Raw genomic sequence first — 20,351 nt, forward strand, 5'->3', positions numbered from 1 at the left:
AAGCTTAATTCCTGCTCGTCCTCGAGTAGGTAAATGACAAAAATAATAATTTATGAAGTGTGAGTGCTAGCAGGTTCACAAGTTTGATCAATGATAATTTCAATCACCTTTTCTAGCATCATTATATATCACAACGGTAGCTCAACTCATAAAACGTTTCATGATCAAGTAACAAGTTATTCACATGTTAAAGTATAGATCAAAAACTTTCTTGAAACTAACAAACTATATTCTCAGTCATCAAACAATTACAATTCATCTTATTTTCAGGAAGGGTCTATGTCAAAGCTTTGATTTAGCAAACTCCACATACTCAACTATCATTTAATCTTTCACAATTGCTAACACTCACGTGATATTTATGGGTTCCATGTTTTAATCGGACACAGAGAAAGATAGGGGCTTATAGTTTCGCCTCCCAACCTTTTACCTCAAGGGTAATGTCAACAATAATACTTTATGAAAACCTACATCCAAGTGGATATATATATATATCAGTTCTTGCCAAAGGAAAAAGTGTAAAAAGGAAAGGTGATGATCACCATGACTCTTGTATAAGGGTAGAAGATAAAAGTGAAAGATAGGCCCTTCGCAGAGGGAAGCAGAGGTTGTCATGCGATTTTAAGGTTGTATGCACAAAATCTTAATGCAAAAGAACGTCACTTTATATTGCCACTTATGATAGGGACCTTTATTATGCAGTCCGTCGCTTTTATTGCTTCCATATCACAAGATCGTATAAAGCTTATTTTCTTCACACTAATAGATCATACATATTTAGACAGCAATTTTTATTGCAAGTACCGATGACAACTTACTTGAAGGATCTTACTCAATCCATAGGTAGGTATGGTGGACTCTCATGGCAAAACTCGTTTTAAGGGATGTTTGGAAGCACAAGTAGTATTTCTACTTGGTACAAAGAATTTGGCTAGCATGAGAGGGAAAGGCAAGCTAAACATGTTGGATGATCCAAAACAATGTAACGTTTCAGATATATGAAAACATAACCCATTAAGTTGTCTTCCTTGTCCAACATCAACTTTTTAGCATTTCATATTTTAATGAGTGTTCACAATTACAAAAGATGTCCAAGATAGTATATTTACATGTGAAATATCTCTTCCTTCAATATTCTTTCATGAATTGTTCAAGTGTTGAATTCTACATTTGCTAACTTTCAATAAGTTTACTACCTATACTTATTATGTGTGAAGTCATTACTCCCCATGTTATAAGCATATGAAACATATATAAATTCAGATTTATGAAATTCAATTCATTCAACCATTTACTCATAGGATATACGTGAAGCACGTGAGCAAATGACAAACTACTCCAAAAGATATAAATGAAGAACACTGAGCAGTCAAATAATTAACTAGCCATGGGAGGATACTTTTTTTATTCAAGATTTCAGATCCAATGATTTTATTCAAACAACAACTAAAATTGAAAATAGGCTCCAAGCAAAACACATATCATGTGACGAATAAAAATATAGCTCCGAGTAAAGTATACCGATAGTTTTGAAGACAAAAGAGGGGATGCCTTCTGGGGCATCCCCAAGCTTAGGTGCTTGATTCTTCCTTGAATATTACCTTGGGGTGCCTTGGGCATCCCCAAGATTAGGGTCTTTCCACTCCTTATACTCCTCATATCGACATCTCACACAAAGCTTGAAAACTTCAATCACACAAAACTTAACGAAACTTTGTGAGATAGGTTAGTATGATAAACAGTAAACCATTCACTTTGGTACTGTCAAATACAAGATTCATAATTGTTCTCACACAATGCCTACTGTACCATATCATTTTTACAATTTATATTGAGCAATATAAGCCATAGAAACTAGAAAACAAGCAAACTATGCATTAGAAACAGAATTTGTCAGAAACAGAACAGTCTGTAATGATCTGAACAACAAGCATACTTATGCTACTCCAAAAATTCTGAAATAAATTGGTGGACGTGAGGAATTCGTCTATTAATCTTCTGAAAAAAGAATCAACCTAAAATCCTTCTTATGTAAAAAAAAATCAGCTAATCTCCTGAGCACAAAGTTTCTGTTTTTTTACAGCAAGATCACATTAACTTTCACCCAAGTCTTCCCAAAGGTTTTACTTGGCACTTTATTAAAACAAAAGCTATAAAACATGATTAATACAGTAGCTTAATCATGTAAACACACAAAAACATTAAGGGTAAATATTGGGTTGTCTCCCAACAAGCGCTTTTCTTTAATGCCTTTTAGCTAGGCATGATGATTTCACTGATGCTCACATAAAAGATAAGAATTGAAACATAAAGAGAGCATCATGAAGAATATGACTAGAAAATTTAAACCTAACCCACTTCCTATGCCTAGGTATTTTGTGAGCACACAATTTAAGGGAACAAGAATCAACTAGCATAGGAAGGCAAAACAAGTATAACGTCGAAACTTTAAGCACATAAAGAGGAAACTTGATATTATTGGAACTCCTACAAGCATATATTCCTCCCTCATAATAATTTTCAGTAGCATCATGAATGAGTTTAACAATACAGCCATAACATAAAGCATTCTTTTCATGATCTATAAGCATAGAAATTTTACTACTCTCCACATAAGCAAAACTCTTCTCATTCGGAATAGTGGGATCACTAATTCCTAAAGTTAACACTCTTCCAAACCTACTTTAGATGATAGTATTATTCATACTCCAAAAGATATAAGTGAAGTTCATGGAGAATTCTACAATTAATATATACTAACCAATATCCAAGCTCAAAATATATAAGTGAAGCACATGAAGCATTCTATAAAACCATACTCAAATGATTTAAGTGAAGCACAAAGAGCAATTCTATAAGATCATACTTCAAAGATATAAGTGAAGAACATGAAGTATTCTATAAATAAATGAAGGGCTATATCGTACTAGCATGGTTCTTAAATAAATATAAAAACACAAATGACACAAATCATGTGAACAAAACAAAAACCAAGGTATACCGCTATTTGTTGAAGAAGAAAGATGGGATGCCAACCGGGGCATCCCCAAGCTTAGATGCTTGAGTATCCTTTGAAATATTTACTTGGGGTGTCTTGGGAATCCCCAAGCTTGAACTCTTGCCTCTCTTTATTCTTCTCACATCGGTAACTCCTCGTTCTTCGAACGCTTCATCCACAAAAACTTAACAAAAACTTTGTGAGATCCGTTAGTGTAATAAAGCAAACTACCACTTTAAGGTACTGTAATGAACTCATTCTTTATTTATATTGGTGTTAAACCTACTGTATTCCAACTTCTCTATGGTTCATACTGTTGGGGAACGTAGCAGAAATTCAAAATAATCTACGCATCACCAAGATCATTCTATGGAGATTTTAGCAACAAGAGAGAGAGGGAGTGCATCTTCATACCCTTGAAGATCGCTAAGCGGAAGCGTTACAAGAACGCGGATGAAGGAGTCGTACTCATAGCGATTCCGATCGTGGTTGATTTCGATCTAAGCGCCAAACAACGGCGCCTCCGCGTTCAACACACGTACAGCCCGGGGACGTCTCCTCCTTCTTGATCCATCAAGGGGAGAGGAGAAGTTGAGGGAGAGCTCCGGCAGCACGACGGCGTTGGCAAAGGTGGGAGGAAAGAAATCCCATCATTTCCTTCCCCACCGATTGTTATCCCCCCTTTTTAGGGATCTTGATCTTATCCCTTCGGGATATGATCTTATTCCTTCTAAGGGGGATCTAGGTGCGCCTTGACCAGGGGTGTGGGGCCTCGTCCCCACTACCCACTTTCATGTGGGTCCCCCCTTGCAGGTGGGCCCCACTCCGGAACCTTCTAGAAATTTCCCAGTACAATACCGAATAATCCCGATCATTTTCCGGTGGCCAAAATAGGACTTCCCATATATAAATCCTTACCTCCGGACCATTCTAGAACTCCTCGTGACATCCGGGATCTCATCCGAGACTTCGAACAACTTTCGGTAACCACATACAATTCCCATAACAACTCTAGCGTCACCGAACCTTAAGTGTGTAGACCCTACGGGTTCGGGAATCATGCAGACATGACCGAGACATCTCTCCGGCCAATAACCAACAGCGGGATCTGGATACCCATGTTGGCTCCCACATGTTCCATGATGATCTCTTCAGATGAACCACGATGTCAAGGATTCAAGCAATCCCGTATACAATTCCCTTTGTCAATTGGTATGTTACTTGCCCGAGATTCGATCGTCGGTATCCCAATACCTCATTCAATCTCGTTACCGGCAAGTCACTTTAATCGTTCCGTAATGCATGATCCCGTGACCAACTACTTAGTCACATCAAGCTCATTATGATGATGCATTACCGAGTGGGCCCAGAGATACCTCTCCGTCATATGGAGTGACAAATCCCAGTCTCGATCTGTGCCAACCCAACAAACACTTTCGGAGATACCTGTAGTGCACCTTTATAGTCACCCAGTTACGTTGTGACGTTTGGTACACCCAAAGCACTCCTACGGTATCAGGGAGTTACACAATCTCATGGTCTAAGGAAATGACACTTGACATTAGAAAAGGTTCAGCAAACGAACTACACGATCTTGTGCTATGCTTAGGATTGGGTCTTGTCCATCACATCATTCTCCTAATGATGTGATCCTGTTATCAATGACATCCAATGTCCATCGTCAGGAAACCATGACCATCTGTTGATCAACGAGCTAGTCAACTAGAGGCTCACTAGGGACATGTTGTGGTCAATGTATTCACACATGTATTGCGGTTTCCGGTCAATACAATTATAGCATGAATAATAGACAATTATCATGAACAAGGAAATACAATAATAACCATTTTATTATTGCCTCTACGGCATATTTCCAACAGTCTCCCACTTGCACTAGAGTCAATAATCTAGTTCACATCACTATGTGATTGTAATGAATCAACACCCATGGGGTTTGATCATATATCTCTTGTGAGAGATGTTATTAGTCAACGGATCTGAACCTTTCAGATCCGTGTGTGTTTTGCAAATCTCTATGTCATCTCCTAAATGCAGCTACCACGCTCTATTTGGAGCTATTCCAAATAACTGTTCTACTATACGAGTCCGGTTTACTACTCATAATAATCCGGATTAGTGTCAAAGTTTGCATCGGCGTAACCCTTTACGACGAACTCTTTTACCACCTCCATAATCGAGAAAATTCCTTAGTCCACTAGTTACTAAGGATAAGTTTGACCACTATCCTGTGATCCATTCTTGGATCACTCTTGTACCCCTTGACTGACTCATGGCAAGGCACACTTCAGGTGCGGTACACAGCATAGCATACTATAGAGCGTACGTCTGAAGCATAGGGGACGATGTTCTTCCTTTCTCTCTCTTCTGCCGTGGTCATGTCTTGAGTCTTACTCAATATTCACACCTTATAACACAGCCAAGAACTCCTTCTTTGCCGATCTATTTTGAACTCCTTCAAAATCTTGTCACGATATGTATTTATTTGAAAGTACTATTAAGCGTTTTTGATCTATCCTTATAGATCTTGATGCTCAATGTCCAAGTAGCTTAATCCAGGTTTTCCATTGAAAAACACTTTTCAAATAACCCTATATGCTGTCCAGAAATTCTACATCATTTCTGATCAACAATATGTTAATAACATATACTCATCAGAAATTCTATAGTGCTCCCACTCACTTCTTTGGAAATACAAGTTTCTCATAAGCTTTGTATAAACCTAAAATCTTTGATTATCTCATCAAAGCGTATATTCCAACTCCGAGATGCTTACTCCAGTCCTTAGAAGGACTGCTGGAGCTTTGCATACTTGTTAGCATCTTTTAGGATTGACAAAACCTTTTGGTTGTATCATATACAACCTTTCCTCAAGAATATCATCGAGGAAACAATGTTTTGACATCCTATCTGCAAAATTTCATAAATCATGCAGTAACTGCTAATATAATTCCAACAGACTCTTTAGCATCACTACGAGTGAGAAAGTCTCATCGCAGTCAACTCCTTGAACTTGTCGGAAAACATCTTAATGACAAGTCGAGCTATCTTAATGGTGACACTTACCATCATTGTCCGTCTTCCTTTTAAAATCCATTTGTACCCAACAGCCTTATGACCATTAAGTACTTCTGCCAAAGTCTACACTTTGTTTTCATACACGGATCCTGTCTCGGATTTTATGGCCTCGAGCCATTCATCGGAATCCGGGCCCACCATCGCTTCTCCATAGCTCGTAGGTTCATTGTTGTCTAGCAACATGACCTCCAAGACAGGATTACCGTACCACTCCGAAGCAGTACGCGTCCTTATCGACCTACGAGGTTCGGTAGTGACTTGATCCGAAGTTTCATGATCACTATCATCAGCTTCCACTTCAATTGGTGTAGGTGCCATAGGAACAACTTCCTGTGCCCTGCTACACACTGGTTGAAGTGATGGTTCAATAACCTCATCAAGTCTCCACCATCCTCCCACTCAATTCTTTCGAGAGAAACTTTTCCTCGAGAAAGGACCCGCTTCTAGAAACAATCACTTTTGCTTCCGGGTCTGAATTAGGAGGTATACCCAACTGTTTTGGGTGTCCTATGAAGATGTATTTATCCGCTTTGGGTTCGAGCTTATCAGGATGAAACATTTTTTCACATAAGCGTCGCAGCCCCAAACTTTCAAGAAGCGACAGCTTAGGTTTCTCTAAACCATAGTTCATACGCTGTCATCTCAACGGAATTACGTGGCGCCCTATTTGAAGTGAATGCGGTTGTCTCTAATGCCTAACCAAAAAACGATAATGGTAATTCGAAAAGAGACATCATGGTATGCCCCATATCCAATAGGGTGCATCTATGATGTTCGCACACACCATCACACTATGGTGCTCCAGGCGGTATTAGTTGTGAAACAATTTCCACAATGTCTTAATTGTATACCAAACTCATAACTCAGATATTCATCTCTATGATCATATCATAGACATTTTATCCTCTTGTCACGATGATCTTCAACTTCACTCTGATATTACTTGAACCTTTCAACAATTCAGACTTGTGTTTCATCAAGTAAATATACTCAGCATCTACTCAAATCATCTGTGAAGTAAGAACATAACGACATCCACTGCATGCCTCAACACTTATTGGACTGCACACATCAAAATGTATTACTTCCAACAAGTTGCTTTCTTGTTCCATTTCACTGAAAACGAGGCCTTTCAGTCATCTTGCCCATGTGGTATGATTTGCATGACTCAAGTGATTCAAAATCAAGTGAGCCCAAACGATCCATCTGCATGGAGTTTCTTCATGCGTATATACCATAAACATGGTTTGCATGTCTCAATCTTTTAAAAAACAAGTGAGTCCAAAGATCCATCAACATGGAGCTTCTTCATGCGTTTTATACCAATATGACTCAAATGGCAGTGCCACAAGTATCTGGTATCATTACTATCTTATATCTTTTAGCATGAACATGTGTATCATTTCGATCGAGATTCTATAAACCATTCATTTTAGGTGCAAGACCGTTGAAGGGATTATTCAAATAAACAGAGTAACCATTATTCTCCTTAAATGAATAACCGTATTGCGATAGACATAATCCAATCATGTCTATGCTCAATGCAAACACCAAATAACAATTATTTAGGTTTAACACCAATCTCGATGGTAGAGGGAGCATGCGATGCTTGATCACATCAACCTTGGAAATACTTCCAACACATATCGTCACCTCGCCTTTAGCTAGTCTGCGTTTATTCTGAGCCGTTTATTCTGAACCGGTATCTATTACCATGGTGCTACTAGGAGTACTAGTAAAGTACACATTAATATAATGTATATCCAATATACTTTTGTCGACCTTGCCAGCCTTCTCATCTACCAAGTATCTAGGATAGAGTTCTGCTTTAGTGATTGTTCCCCTCATTACAGAAGCACTTAGTCTCGGGTTTGGGTTCGACCTTGGGTTTCTTCACTAGAGCAGCAACTGATTTGCCATTTCATGAAGTATCCCTTCTTGCCCTTGCCCTTCTTGAAACTAGTGGTTTCACCAACCATGAACAATTGATGCTCCTACTTGATTTCTACTTTCGCTGTGTCAAACATCGCGAATTGCTCAAGGATCATCATGTCTATCCCTGATATGTTATAGTTCATCACGAAGCTCTAATAGCTTGGTGGCAGCGATTATGGAGAACCATCACTATCTCATCTGGAAGATTAACTCCCACTCAATTCAAGTGATTGTAGTACTCAGACAATCTGAGCACATGCTCAATAATTGAGCTTTTCTCCCTTAGTTTGCAGGCTAAGAAACTCGTCGGAGGTCTCATACCTCTTGACATGGGCACGATCTTGAAATCCCAATTTTAGCCCTTGGAACATCTCATATGTTCCGGGACGTTTCAAAAACGTCTTCGGCGCCACAATTCTAAACCATTTAGCATTACTGAACTATCATGTAGTCATCAAAACGTGTATGTCAGATGTTCACAACATCCACAGACGATGTTCGAGGTTCAGCACACCGAGCGGTGCATTAAGGACATAAGCCTTCTACGCAGCGATGAGGACAATCCTCAGTTTACGGACCCAGTCCGCATAATTGCTACTATCAACTTTCAACTAAATTTTCTCTAGGAACATATCTAAAACAGTAGAACTAAAACTCGAGTTACGACATAATTTGCAAAGACCTTTTGACTATGTTCAGGATAATTAAGTTCTATGAACTCCCACTCAGATAGACATCCCTTTAGTTATCTAAGTGATACATGATCCGAGTCAACTAGGCTGTGTCCGATCATCACGTGAGACGGACTAGTCATCATCGGTGAACATCTTCATGTTGATCGTATCCACTATACGACTCATGTTCGACCTTTCGGTCTCTTGTGTTCCGAGGCCATGTCTGTACATGCGAGGCTCGTCAAGTCAACCTAAGTGTTTCGCGTGTGTAAATTTGGCTTACACCCGTTGTATGTGAACGTTAGAATCTATCACACCCGATCATCACGTGGTGCTTCGAAACAACGAACTTTCGCAATGATGCACAGTTAGGGGGACCACTTTCTTGAAATTATTATGAGGGATCATCTTATTTACTACCGTCGTTCTAAGCAAATAAGATGCATAAACATGATAAACATCACATGCAATCAAATAGTGACATGATATGGCCAATATCATTTTGCTCCTTTTGATCTCCATCTTCGGGGCTCCATGATCATCATCGTCACCGGCATGACACCATGATCTCCATCATCATGATCTCCATCATCGTGTCTCCATGAAGTTGTCTCGCCAACTGATTACTTCTACTACTATAACTAACGGTTTAGCAATGAAGTAAAGTAATTACATGGCGTTATTCAGTGACAGCAGGTCATACAATAATTAAAGACAACTCCTATGGATCTTGCCGGTTGTCATACTCATCGACATGCAAGTCGTGATTCCTGTTACAAGAATATGATCAATCTCATACATCACATATATTTCATTCATCACATCCTTCTTGGCCATATCACATCACACGGCATATGCTGCAAAAACAAGTTAGACGTCCACTAATTGTTGTTGCAAGTTTTTACGTGGCTGCTATAGGTTTCTAGCAAGAACGTTTCTTACCTACGCCAAAACCACAACGTGATATTCCAGTTGCTATTTACCCTTCATAAGGACCCTTTTCATCGAATCCGATCCGACTAAAGTGAGAGAGACTGGCACCCGCTAGCCACCTTATACAACAAGTGCATGTTAGTCGGTGGAACCTGTCTCACGTAAGCGTACGTGTAAGGTCGGTTCGGGCCGCTTCATCCCACAATACCGTCGAAACAAGATAGGACTAGTAACGGTAGGCATATTGAACAAAATCTACGCCCACAACTACTTGTGTTCTACTCGTGCATAGAATCTACGCAATAGACCTAGCTCATGATGCCACTGTTGGGGAACGTAGCAGAAATTCAAAATTTTCTATGCATCACCAAGATCAATCTATGGAGATTCTAGCAACAAGAGAGAGAGAGAGAGAGAGTGCATCTTCATACCCTTGAATATTGCTAAGCGGAAGCGTTACAAGAATGCGGATGAAGGAGTCGTACTCGTAGCGATTCAGATCGTGCTTGATTTCGATCTAAGCGCCGAACAACGGCGCCTCCGTGTTCAACACACGTACAGCCCGGGGACGTCTCCTCCTTCTTGATCCAGCAAGGGGAGAGGAGAGGTTGAGGGAGAGCTCCGACAGCATGACGGCATGGTGGTGGAGCTTGCAGTTCTCCGGCAGGGCTTCGGCAAGCACTACTACGGAGGAGGAGGTGTTGGGGAGGGAGAGGGCTGCACCAGGGGCAAGGGTGAAGCTCCCATGCACCTCCCCACTATATATAGGGATGCAGGGGGCTGGTTTCTTGCCCTCCAAGTCCATTGGAGCGTTGGCAAAGGTGGGAGGAAAGAAATCCCATCATTTCCTTCCCCACCGATTGTTATCCCCCCTTTTTAGGGATCTTGATCTTATCCCTTCGGGATATGATCTTATTCCTTCTAAGGGGGGATCTTGGTGCGCCTTGACCAGGGGTGTGGAGCCTTGCCCCCACTACCCACGTTCATGTGGGTCCCCCCTTGCAGGTGGGCCCCACTCCGGAACCTTCTAGAAACTTCCTAGTACAATACCGAATAATCCCGAACATTTTCCGGTGGCCAAAATAGGACTTCCCATATATAAATCTTTACCTCCGGACCACTCCGGAACTCCTCGTGACGTCCGGGATCTCATCTGACACTCCGAACAACTTTCGGTAACCACATACAATTCTCATAACAACTCTAGCGTCACCGAACCTTAAGTGTGTAGACCCTACGGGTTCGGCAATCATGCAGACATGACCGAGACATCTCTCCGGCCAATAACCAATAGCAGGATCAGGATACCCATGTTGGCTCCCACATGTTCCATGATGATCTCATCAGATGAACCACGATGTCAAGGATTCAAGCAATCCCGTATACAATTCCCTTTGTCAATCGGTATGTTACTTGCCCGAGATTCGATCGTCGGTATCCCAATACCTCGTTCAATCTCGTTACCGGCAAGTCACTTTACTCCTTCCGTAATGCATGATCCCGTGACCAACTACTTAGTCACATCGAGCTCATTATGATGATGCATTACCGAGTGGGCCCAGAGAGACCTCTCCGTCATACGGAGTGACAAATCCCAGTCTCGACTCGTGCCAACCCAAAAAACACTTTTGGAGATACTTGTAGTGCACCTTTATAGTCACCCAGTTACGTTGTGACGTTTGGTACACCCAAAGCACTCCTACGGTATCAGGGAGTTACACAATCTCATGGTCTAAGGAAATGACACTTGACATTAGAAAAGGTTCAGCAAACGAACTACACGATCTTGTGCTATGCTTAGGATTGGGTCTTGTCCATCACATCATTCTCCTAATGATGTGATCCTGTTATCAATGACATCCAATGTCCATCGTCAGGAAACCATGACCATCTGTTGATCAACGAGCTAGTCAACTAGAGGCTCACTAGGGACATGTTGTGGTCTATGTATTCACACATGTATTGCGCTTTCCGGTCAATACAATTATAGCATGAATAATAGACAATTATCATGAACAAGTAAATACAATAGTAACCATTTTATTATTGTCTCTAGGGCATATTTCCAACACATACCCCCCGATACTGGCCATAGATTCATCAAATTAAGCAAACAACACGCGAAAAACAGAATCTTTCAAAAACAGGATAGTCTGTAGTAATCTGGAAGTTTAGTGAACTTCTGTAACTCCAAAAATTATGAAATAAATATCTAAATTTGAAAAATGTGTACAGAAATAATGCGCAAAAAGTTTCAGACCCATTTGACATTCCAGTAAAAAAATGTAAAATCACGCGCTACTGCCAAAGTTTCTGTTTTTGTTCTGCACATAGTAAACAAGCAATCTAATCATCCTAAAACCAAAGCTTGGCACATTATTTATATAATACAATGGATATATGCAAGGGGATAATTATTTACAGAGAAACTTCCATGAAAAATTCTATATTGTTTCCGTGAGCATGAACACAAGTGCTCAAGGTCGACCCTCACTTCTTCAATGCATAACTTTCCAATCACTTCTCTTTTTGAAAAAAAAATTGGCATGAAAGGCAAGTATTTTTTTTGTACATTCATTCTTTTAAATTTTTTTGTATGTTTCACCCACAACTAAACAGAAACAAAAAGGAAAAACAAAATCTACTTAGTGAAGAAAGCAAACAAGCACACACGAGAATATCAACCCCACGCTATTGCTCCTCGGTAACAGCGCCAGAAAAGAGCTTGATAATCCCCAAGTGCAAGGAATCATCGTAGCAATTTCCAAAGGTGGAAGTGATAATTATGGAGTGTCGAACCCAAAAGGAGCTAAAGGTAAGATCAATATTCTCTCAAGTTCTATCTTCCACTGATACGACTCTATGTACACCGAACGTTTGCTTCCAACTAGAAACAAGAAATGAAACTACGTTGTGGGTATGAAGAGGATAACTTTGCATGATATCGGAGAGCTGAAACATAAAAGTAGGTAATGTTATCATAAAATTACAATATATTACTAAATATTATAAATAGCGAGTGTGGAATAATGATGGGTCGGTGTGCGGAATTATCCTAGGCAATTGTTAACAAGACCGGTAGTAGTCATTGCAATTTCATATGAGGGAGAGGCATAAGCTAACATACTTTCTCTTCTTGGATCATATGCACTTATGATTGGAACTCTAGCAAGCACCCGCAACTACTAAAGATCATTAAGGTAAAACCCAACCATAGCATTAACATATCAAGTCCCCTTTATTCCCATACGCCGTGACCCACTTATCCGTGTTTATGCTTCTGTCACTCAAGCAACACAGACAATAAGTAAACCATGGACATATTGCAACACCCTATAGTGGGAATCCCTCATGCTTGCGCGACACGAAGTGCACCATAGGACAACACCAAAATAAAACATACAACTTGTACCAATCTAGAGATCAAACAACCCAAAGACAAAACATATCTACTCAAAACATCATAGGATGGCAACACATCATTGGATCAAAATATGTGGCATAAAGCACCATGTTCAAGTAGGGATTAAAGCGGGGTGTGGGAGAGTGGACCGCGTAAAAGAGATGAGGATGGTGATGATGATGGTGATGTTGATGAAGGCGATCACCACGGTGATGATTCCCCTCCTGATGGCACTCCGGCACCACCGAGACAGAGGAGGAGAAGTTCTCCCCCTTGTGCTTCCTCCGCCATGGCCTCCCCCCTGGATGGGGGGAGGTTCTCCCTCTGGTCCTTGGCCTTCATTGTGATGATGGCCCCTTTGAGATCCTCCTCCACGGCCTCCGGTGATGATGGCCCCCTCCGTCAGGGTTCCAGAGAGGGCCTAGATTGATTTCTCGTGGCTATAGAGGCTTACGGCAGCGGAACTTCCGATCTAGGTTATTTTCTGGATGTTTCAGTATTTATAGGAATTTTTGGCGTAGGTCTCATGTCAGGGGGGTCTCCGAGCTATCCATGAGGCAGGGGGGCGCGCCCAGGGGGGTGGGCGCGCCCTCCACCCTCGTGGGCAGCCCGAGACTCTTCTGGCCCAACTCTTTCACTCTAGGGGCTTCTTTTGGTCCATAAAAAATCATCAAAAATTGGTACGTCAATTGGACTCCGCTTGGTATTCCTTTTCTATAAAAAATCAAAAACAAGGAGAAAACATAAACTGGCACTGGGCTCTAGGTTAATAGGTTAGTCCGAAAAATCATGTAAAATAGCATATAAATGCATATAAAACATCTAAGATGGGTAATATAATAGCATGAATACTTCATAAATTATAGATACGTTGGAGACGTATCAATCATGAGCCCGTCAGCAGAAAAAATAAATCCTTTACGGGATATAGGTCCACTCTCGATGAACTCCTTGACAAGCCCTGTACGATACATGCGACTTCGAGTATAGACTCAACCCATAGTCTTCGCGCATGTTGGGTACTCCGGCAGGTAGCAAAGAGTGGAGAAGCCATCCTCGCCACCATCACTCCAGAGAAATACTCCCCGGAGAGGGACGATTCTAACGTCCTCATGGTCTTTGAGACCTTTTTCTTCGAATAATCAGCGAAAAAGGGTACTCCGCGACCTTGCTGAAGTCCACCAAGTTACCGCACTGAGCCCATGGAACGACGCGGCAATAACCTTCACCGCCGAAGATGAACCAAAGGCTCGGTCAGTCCGAGCACCCGCCGTCCTAGTACTAAACCGCATTGTGGACGGTTTTCGGCTTACCAAAGTGTTCATGGAAGGCGACAGTGGGCTTAACCTCATCTATGAAGACACGCTCGACAAAATACAGATCGACAGAACACTCATTGAGCAAAGCAATACCACCTTTCGAGGAATTATCCCCAATCAAGAAGCATGATTCTCTTGGAGAATTAAACTGGATGTGGTATTCAGCAGGCCCGAAAATTACATGTCCAAAGAGTTGCTCTTTCATGTGGTCCCCTTCAACAGCGGGTATCACGCCATCCTCGAACATGACGCTTTCTAACGCTTCCAGGCTATACCCCGTTATGGGTATATGAAGGTTGAATGCCCGGACCCAATGGAATCATCTCAATCTCAAGCAACCCGGACAAGGCACTTCGTGCCTAAAACAAAACCGCATCCTTAGCCCTTGAGGCGTTATCTGAAGCCCTAACGGCTGAAGAACTAACCACCCTACGGTCCACGATGGACAAGGACGATGTGATCCTCGATAAGAGACCTAAATCCACCTCTTTTAAGCCAGCAGAGGAAATAGTTAAATTTTAAGTGCATCCGACGGACCCCAACAAGACAGCAACTATCGGAGCACAGCTGGATCCGGCAGTGGACGCCGTTTTACGCACATTCTTACACGAAAATTGGATATTTTCTCCTAGCACCCTTCGGACATGGCAGGCATCCCACGCAAGATAGCCGAACACAGCCTCAATATAATCAAGGGGTTTAAACCCGTTAAGCAGATACTGCGGCAATTTTCCAAACCCAAGTGTCAAGCCATGGGAGAAGAGCTAGCCAAACTGCTAGAAGCCGCGTTTATTTGGGAAATTAAACATCCAGATTGGTTAGCCAAGTTGGTCATCGTACCAAAGAAGGACAAATCCCGGCGCCTTTGCATCAATTTCAAAAACCTTAATAAGGCGTACCCTAAGGATCCTTTCCCATTGCCCCGCATTGACCAGATCATTGATGCGACCGCAGGACACAACTCATTGTGTTTCCTCGACGCCTATTCTGGATACCATCAGATTAAAATGAAGGAATCAGATCATGCAGCAACGGCGTTCATCACCCTGTATGGCTCTTTCTGCTTCAACACTATTCCCTTTGGGCTCACAAACGTTGGGGCCACTTAACAACGTATGATTCAAACATGCTTGGGAAAACAAATCGGAAAACAGTCGAAGCATATGTGGATGATGTGCTCATCAAGACAAAACACGTCGAAACACTGGTGGACGATTTTCGCCTCACCTTCGACAACCTCCGGACATACGACATACGGATCAATCTGGAAAAATGTGTCTTCGGAGTTCCAGCCAAAAAATTGCTAGGGTTCATTATTTCCAATAGAGGAATTGAAGCAAATCCAGCTAAGATCCGAGCTTTGTCACAATTGGCTATACCAACAGACCTAAAGCAAGTAAAAAAACTAGCAGGGTGCGTCGCGGCCTTAAGCCGCTTCATCTGCAGGTTTGCAGAAAAATCATTACCACTTGACAAGCTACTAAGACGCACTGATAGCTTTGAATGGACGGATGCTACCACATTCGGATTGGAAGAAATCAAGGCCCTACTCGCAAGCACCCCAATCCTAGTCCCAGGTGTTGGCGAGCCTATGTTGTTGTATATCTCGGCAACTAACCAGGTAGTCGGTGCCGTACTAGTCGTCGAGCGAGGGGAAGAGGGATATAAATTCTCCACCCAAAAACCAGTTTATTATGTCCCGGTACCATGCAAATCCCGATACTCCCACTACCAAAAGGTAGCCTGTATGGTCTTCATGGCATCACAAAAACTACGACACAATTTTCAAGAGTGTTCGATCACAGTGGCTTCAAAAATACCACTTAATGACATTATCAACAACAGGGACACCACTAGCCGCATAGCCAAATGGGTCATCGAACTTCTACCATTCAAAATAACATACAAGCCACGCCACGCTATTAAATCTCAGGTGCTGGCCGACTTCGTCGCTGAATGGACGGAAGCCGAACTCCCTAAAGAGTATAGTTCATATTCCAACTAGGTTATGTACTTCGACGGCTCAAAATGCTAGCCGGATTAGGGGCTGGCGTCATCCTGACATCCCCTACTGGGGACACAGTCTGCTACGTGTTACAAATCATGTATACAGACTCTAACAATGCAGCCGAATACGAGGCCCTTCTACACGTCTTCGCATGCTTGTCTCCATGGGTATACAACACCTCGAGGTGCGTGGTGACACAAACCTCGCAATATCCCAGATCAATGGTGAATTCAATGCAAACGATCCAAAAATGGTGGCATATCAAAACGCCGTATTAAAAATACTAGCTCGATTCGAGGGACTGTAATTCCATCATGTCACTCGAGACAATAACCAGGCAGCCGACATCCTTACTCGCATGGGCTCTAAGCGCGACCCTTTCCCGCCTCAGGGTGGACACGGTCCGGGCCGGTCCGGTCCCTGACCGAGCCGCCGTTTTGACCGGCCGCCGGCGGACCAGACCGGACCGGACCGACCAGCTCGGCGATCCTGATTTTAGGGCTCGGACTGATCGTGCTCCAGACCGGGCTGGACCGAGAGGACCGGCCGTGGTCAACATAGATGAGGGCAGAACGCGCACGAGGGGTTGCCGGAGAGCGCAGGAAGAGGTGTAGGGCGCGCTCCATGGTCGAGATCGACGGTGCTGCACACATGGAAGCGACAGGACGCGGCGGCGCCGGCCGGGGCGCCATTGTTAGCCATGAACCTGCGAGTTTTTGCTCCTTAGCAGTTTTTGTGACGCATGCAAGTATTGTAGGGCGTGCATGAGCCCACAATTTTTTGTGTGCGGGCCTTGCCGTGATTAACGGATCAAATTTGAGTCGTGCTTGGCGACGTGATTAACGATCTCGAAGAATGTTTTTTAGGTAAACTTAAATTGGATTGCTACTGTTACCTAAAATCGTGGGGCAGTTATTACAATCCAAACAAAGATAGCACGTATATATTTGGTAAGCATGTCACGTAGGAATAGGATTTTCCTTCGGTTTTCTATTCGACTTGATAAAAGGAAACGGAAGCAACGGATGGGTGCACGATTATCGGATTGTTTCGTTAGTCGCTAGTAAAAGGAAACGGCAGCGATGGGCTAGTCAAGAATGGAGCCGCGATTATCGGATCGGACGCCGGCACTCTCGTTCTTTCTATTCTCTGTTTGACTGAATACAAGGGAAAAAAAGGCAGCACGTGATCTGCGTCTTCTTCTACCTCTTTGCCCCTGTCTCTGTGTCAATTGAATGATGAGTACGTGATTCCGATGAACAACGCCGGGGTGGGACACGGCCAGGGCGTCGCCGGTGGCCACGACGAAGAACGGCCTTGCAGCTTCGGTCCGCTCAGTCGGACCGGTCAAAGACCGGACCGGACCGAGAAAATTTCGGGCCGAAATTTATGAACCGGACCGAACAAAATCTTCAGCGGGCCAGGACCGGACGGTCCGGTCCAGAACGGGCCACGAGTGGGCGAAAAGCCCGCTCGTGCCGTCCAGCCTGAGTCCCGCCCAACACCTTTGTGAAAAGGCTCTTTAAGCCATCCGTAGTATGGTAGGATGAGAGCAGAGACTCTAGTACGGACCTGGTCATACCCCCAGCAGCCGAATACAATGCAGATACCGTTGGGGCTTCGGACATAGAAATAACACCCTCTGCTCATGAGATTATGGCTGTTATGGCTCCATGAACCGAACCCTTCCTGGCCAAGACGTACACGATGGTGGATGACCCGGCGATGGACGCCGTGGTCGCGTGGGGGTCAGCCAGCAACAGCTTCGCCGTCACCGACCCCTTCGCCTTCTCGGAGATGTTGCTGCCCACGCACTTCAAGCACTCCAACTTCTCCAGCTTCGTCCCCCAGCTCAACACCTACGGCTTCCGCAAGGTCAACCCGGACCGGTGGGAGTTCGCGGACGCCTCCTTCCTCCGCGGCCAGATGCACCTCCTACCCCGCATCGTCCGGCGCCGGAACGGCGGCAAGCGTGGCAAGGAAGAAGCCGGCGAGGGGGATGAAGACATCAGCAGCAAGATGTTAGCCATGGAGGTGGTCCACCTGAAGGAGGAGCAGAGGGCCACCAAGGACCGCTTGGCGGCGATGTGGCGCCCGGTGCAGGACGCCGAGTGCCGGCCCAAACTCATGCTCGCCTTCCTCCTCAAGGTCGTCGGAGACCCCGACGTGCTACGCCGCCTCGTAGGCAACTCGAGCAGCAACGACGGATTGTTCCCCGGCGAGGGCGCGGAGACCAAGAGGCCGCGGCTGCTTCTTAACGGTGAAGCCCAGATGCAGGACGCCTTCGTGGGGGAACCCGGGGTCGACTTCACTGGGTTCTACACGGGAGGCGACGGGTTTAGCGAGGTGCCGGTGGACAACCCCCCGTACGCTTTCCCGATGGACACCGGCTACTGATTTGGTTCGTTTAGAGGTTGTTTCACCTGCACATATGTGTACTGTACGTAGTAGGAGGTTTGTTGTTTAGACGATGTGGTAGGAGGACTTTTTGGCAAACTAGTATGTGAACAAGGGAGGCTACGCAATATAAACAAGGGAAGGTACAAAATATGCGGTAATTTATACATTTTATTTTGCAAAAGATCCAAAAGAAGGGTACAAGTACACAAGGATGTGATGTGTATGTAAAAACTTTTTAGAACGAAGGCTCGTGATGAGTCCGGCTTTGAATTAACAAAGCTATCAACCGGCCAGGAATTAAAGCACAACATCAAGCACATCGGCCGAACGATACAAGGGAGCACCCTAAGAAGCTTACAACTCAACACAGTATACTAGCTCAAAACATAAAGAAGAGGAAGCCCAAGCTAGTACACACCGCAGACCGCAGCAAACACGAACCAAGGATTGCGACCGGCATGAGCACGACGAGGACCTGCCGAAACAGAGTGGAGTTGGGACATGACTAAGTCCAAGGTTGGAGGAATCCAAGCATCTTCCTTGGCTCTCGCCGTAGAGGGACCCTACCCTCTCACCTTGGATCGAAAGGCGCCGCCGACGGACATGAGAGACGCTCACCCTAGAGCAGGAGAGATGCCGACCTCGAGTCCTGGAACAGGCACAGAGCACAACCTCCCAGGACATGAGCACACCTCATCTGACACAACGGCGCTACCTAGGACACCTGAAAAACAACGGGAAAGCCACCGGGAGCAGCCACTGAAGAACGAGCATCAAGGACATCAGGAGAGGCCGCAGAACGACAAGGAGCAAGAGTCGTCGGCCGCTAAAAAGGAACACCGGGCGTCGACGGCCAGGGGCGTGTTGCTACTGCCGGGAAGGGGAACCGTATCCCCTACCGCCGGAGCTGTGCCAAACACGCCACCGCTGAGGAGCACCACCCTTGAGGGGAGTGGGGATAGACTGCCATATGAACCAGACCGACCGCTGCCACCTGATAATCAGAGCCACCCAAAACTCCACCTTTGCCGCCCCTCACCCGAACTCAAACTCCCCAGGCGGCACCTCCAAGGAGGACACGACGTGCAGCGCGCCGTCACCGCCCAATCTAAGAAGGATTTTGGGCTTTCACCCGGGAGGGGAACAGGGGTGGGTATCGGTGGGACCTCGGCTGCACCTCCAAGGAGGAAGGCGGCGCCCAAGGGCGTCGCTGCCGCCGGGCCGGACCAGCCGGCCGATGGTTTCCCACGGTCCCAAAACCACACCACCGGGAACCCATCAGCACCATCTCGGCAATCGAAGCGGCTGAAAACGGCGAGGATGAGGGAGCAGAAGGGGAGGGGAGCCGAACCTCAGATCTGACGAGGAGGGGGATCTCCACGCCACAACCACTACCCGCCGCTGTCACACCACCCGCGTGGTCGGGGATGCCGGACATGATCACCCACGGACGCCGCCAGCCGGGAGGGCGCCGCCGCCGCACCATGCAGGGCCGCCGCCCCAGATACGGAGTCCTCCGCCAGGAACAGAGCGAGCAGGGCCTCGCCGCCACCATCATCGGCTACCGCGCCAGCTTGCCGTTGGC

General features: G+C 44.7%; 1 protein-coding gene across 1 annotated transcript in view; it reads left to right on the top strand.

Annotated features, from left to right (window-relative positions):
- The window catches only part of LOC119280216 (heat stress transcription factor C-2a-like), a 61,401-nt gene extending 42,638 nt beyond the window's left edge, over nucleotides 1–18,763 (top strand). The window contains exon 2 of the mRNA XM_037561144.1: nucleotides 18,050–18,763. Coding sequence (XP_037417041.1) covers nucleotides 18,050–18,763 — 714 coding nt within the window. The remainder of the gene's footprint in view (nucleotides 1–18,049) is intronic.
- The last annotated feature ends 1,588 nt before the right edge of the window (nucleotides 18,764–20,351 follow it).

The sequence above is a fragment of the Triticum dicoccoides genome, chromosome 3B, assembly GCF_002162155.2.
Source record: "Triticum dicoccoides isolate Atlit2015 ecotype Zavitan chromosome 3B, WEW_v2.0, whole genome shotgun sequence".
Classification (NCBI taxonomy): Eukaryota; Viridiplantae; Streptophyta; class Magnoliopsida; order Poales; family Poaceae; genus Triticum; species Triticum dicoccoides.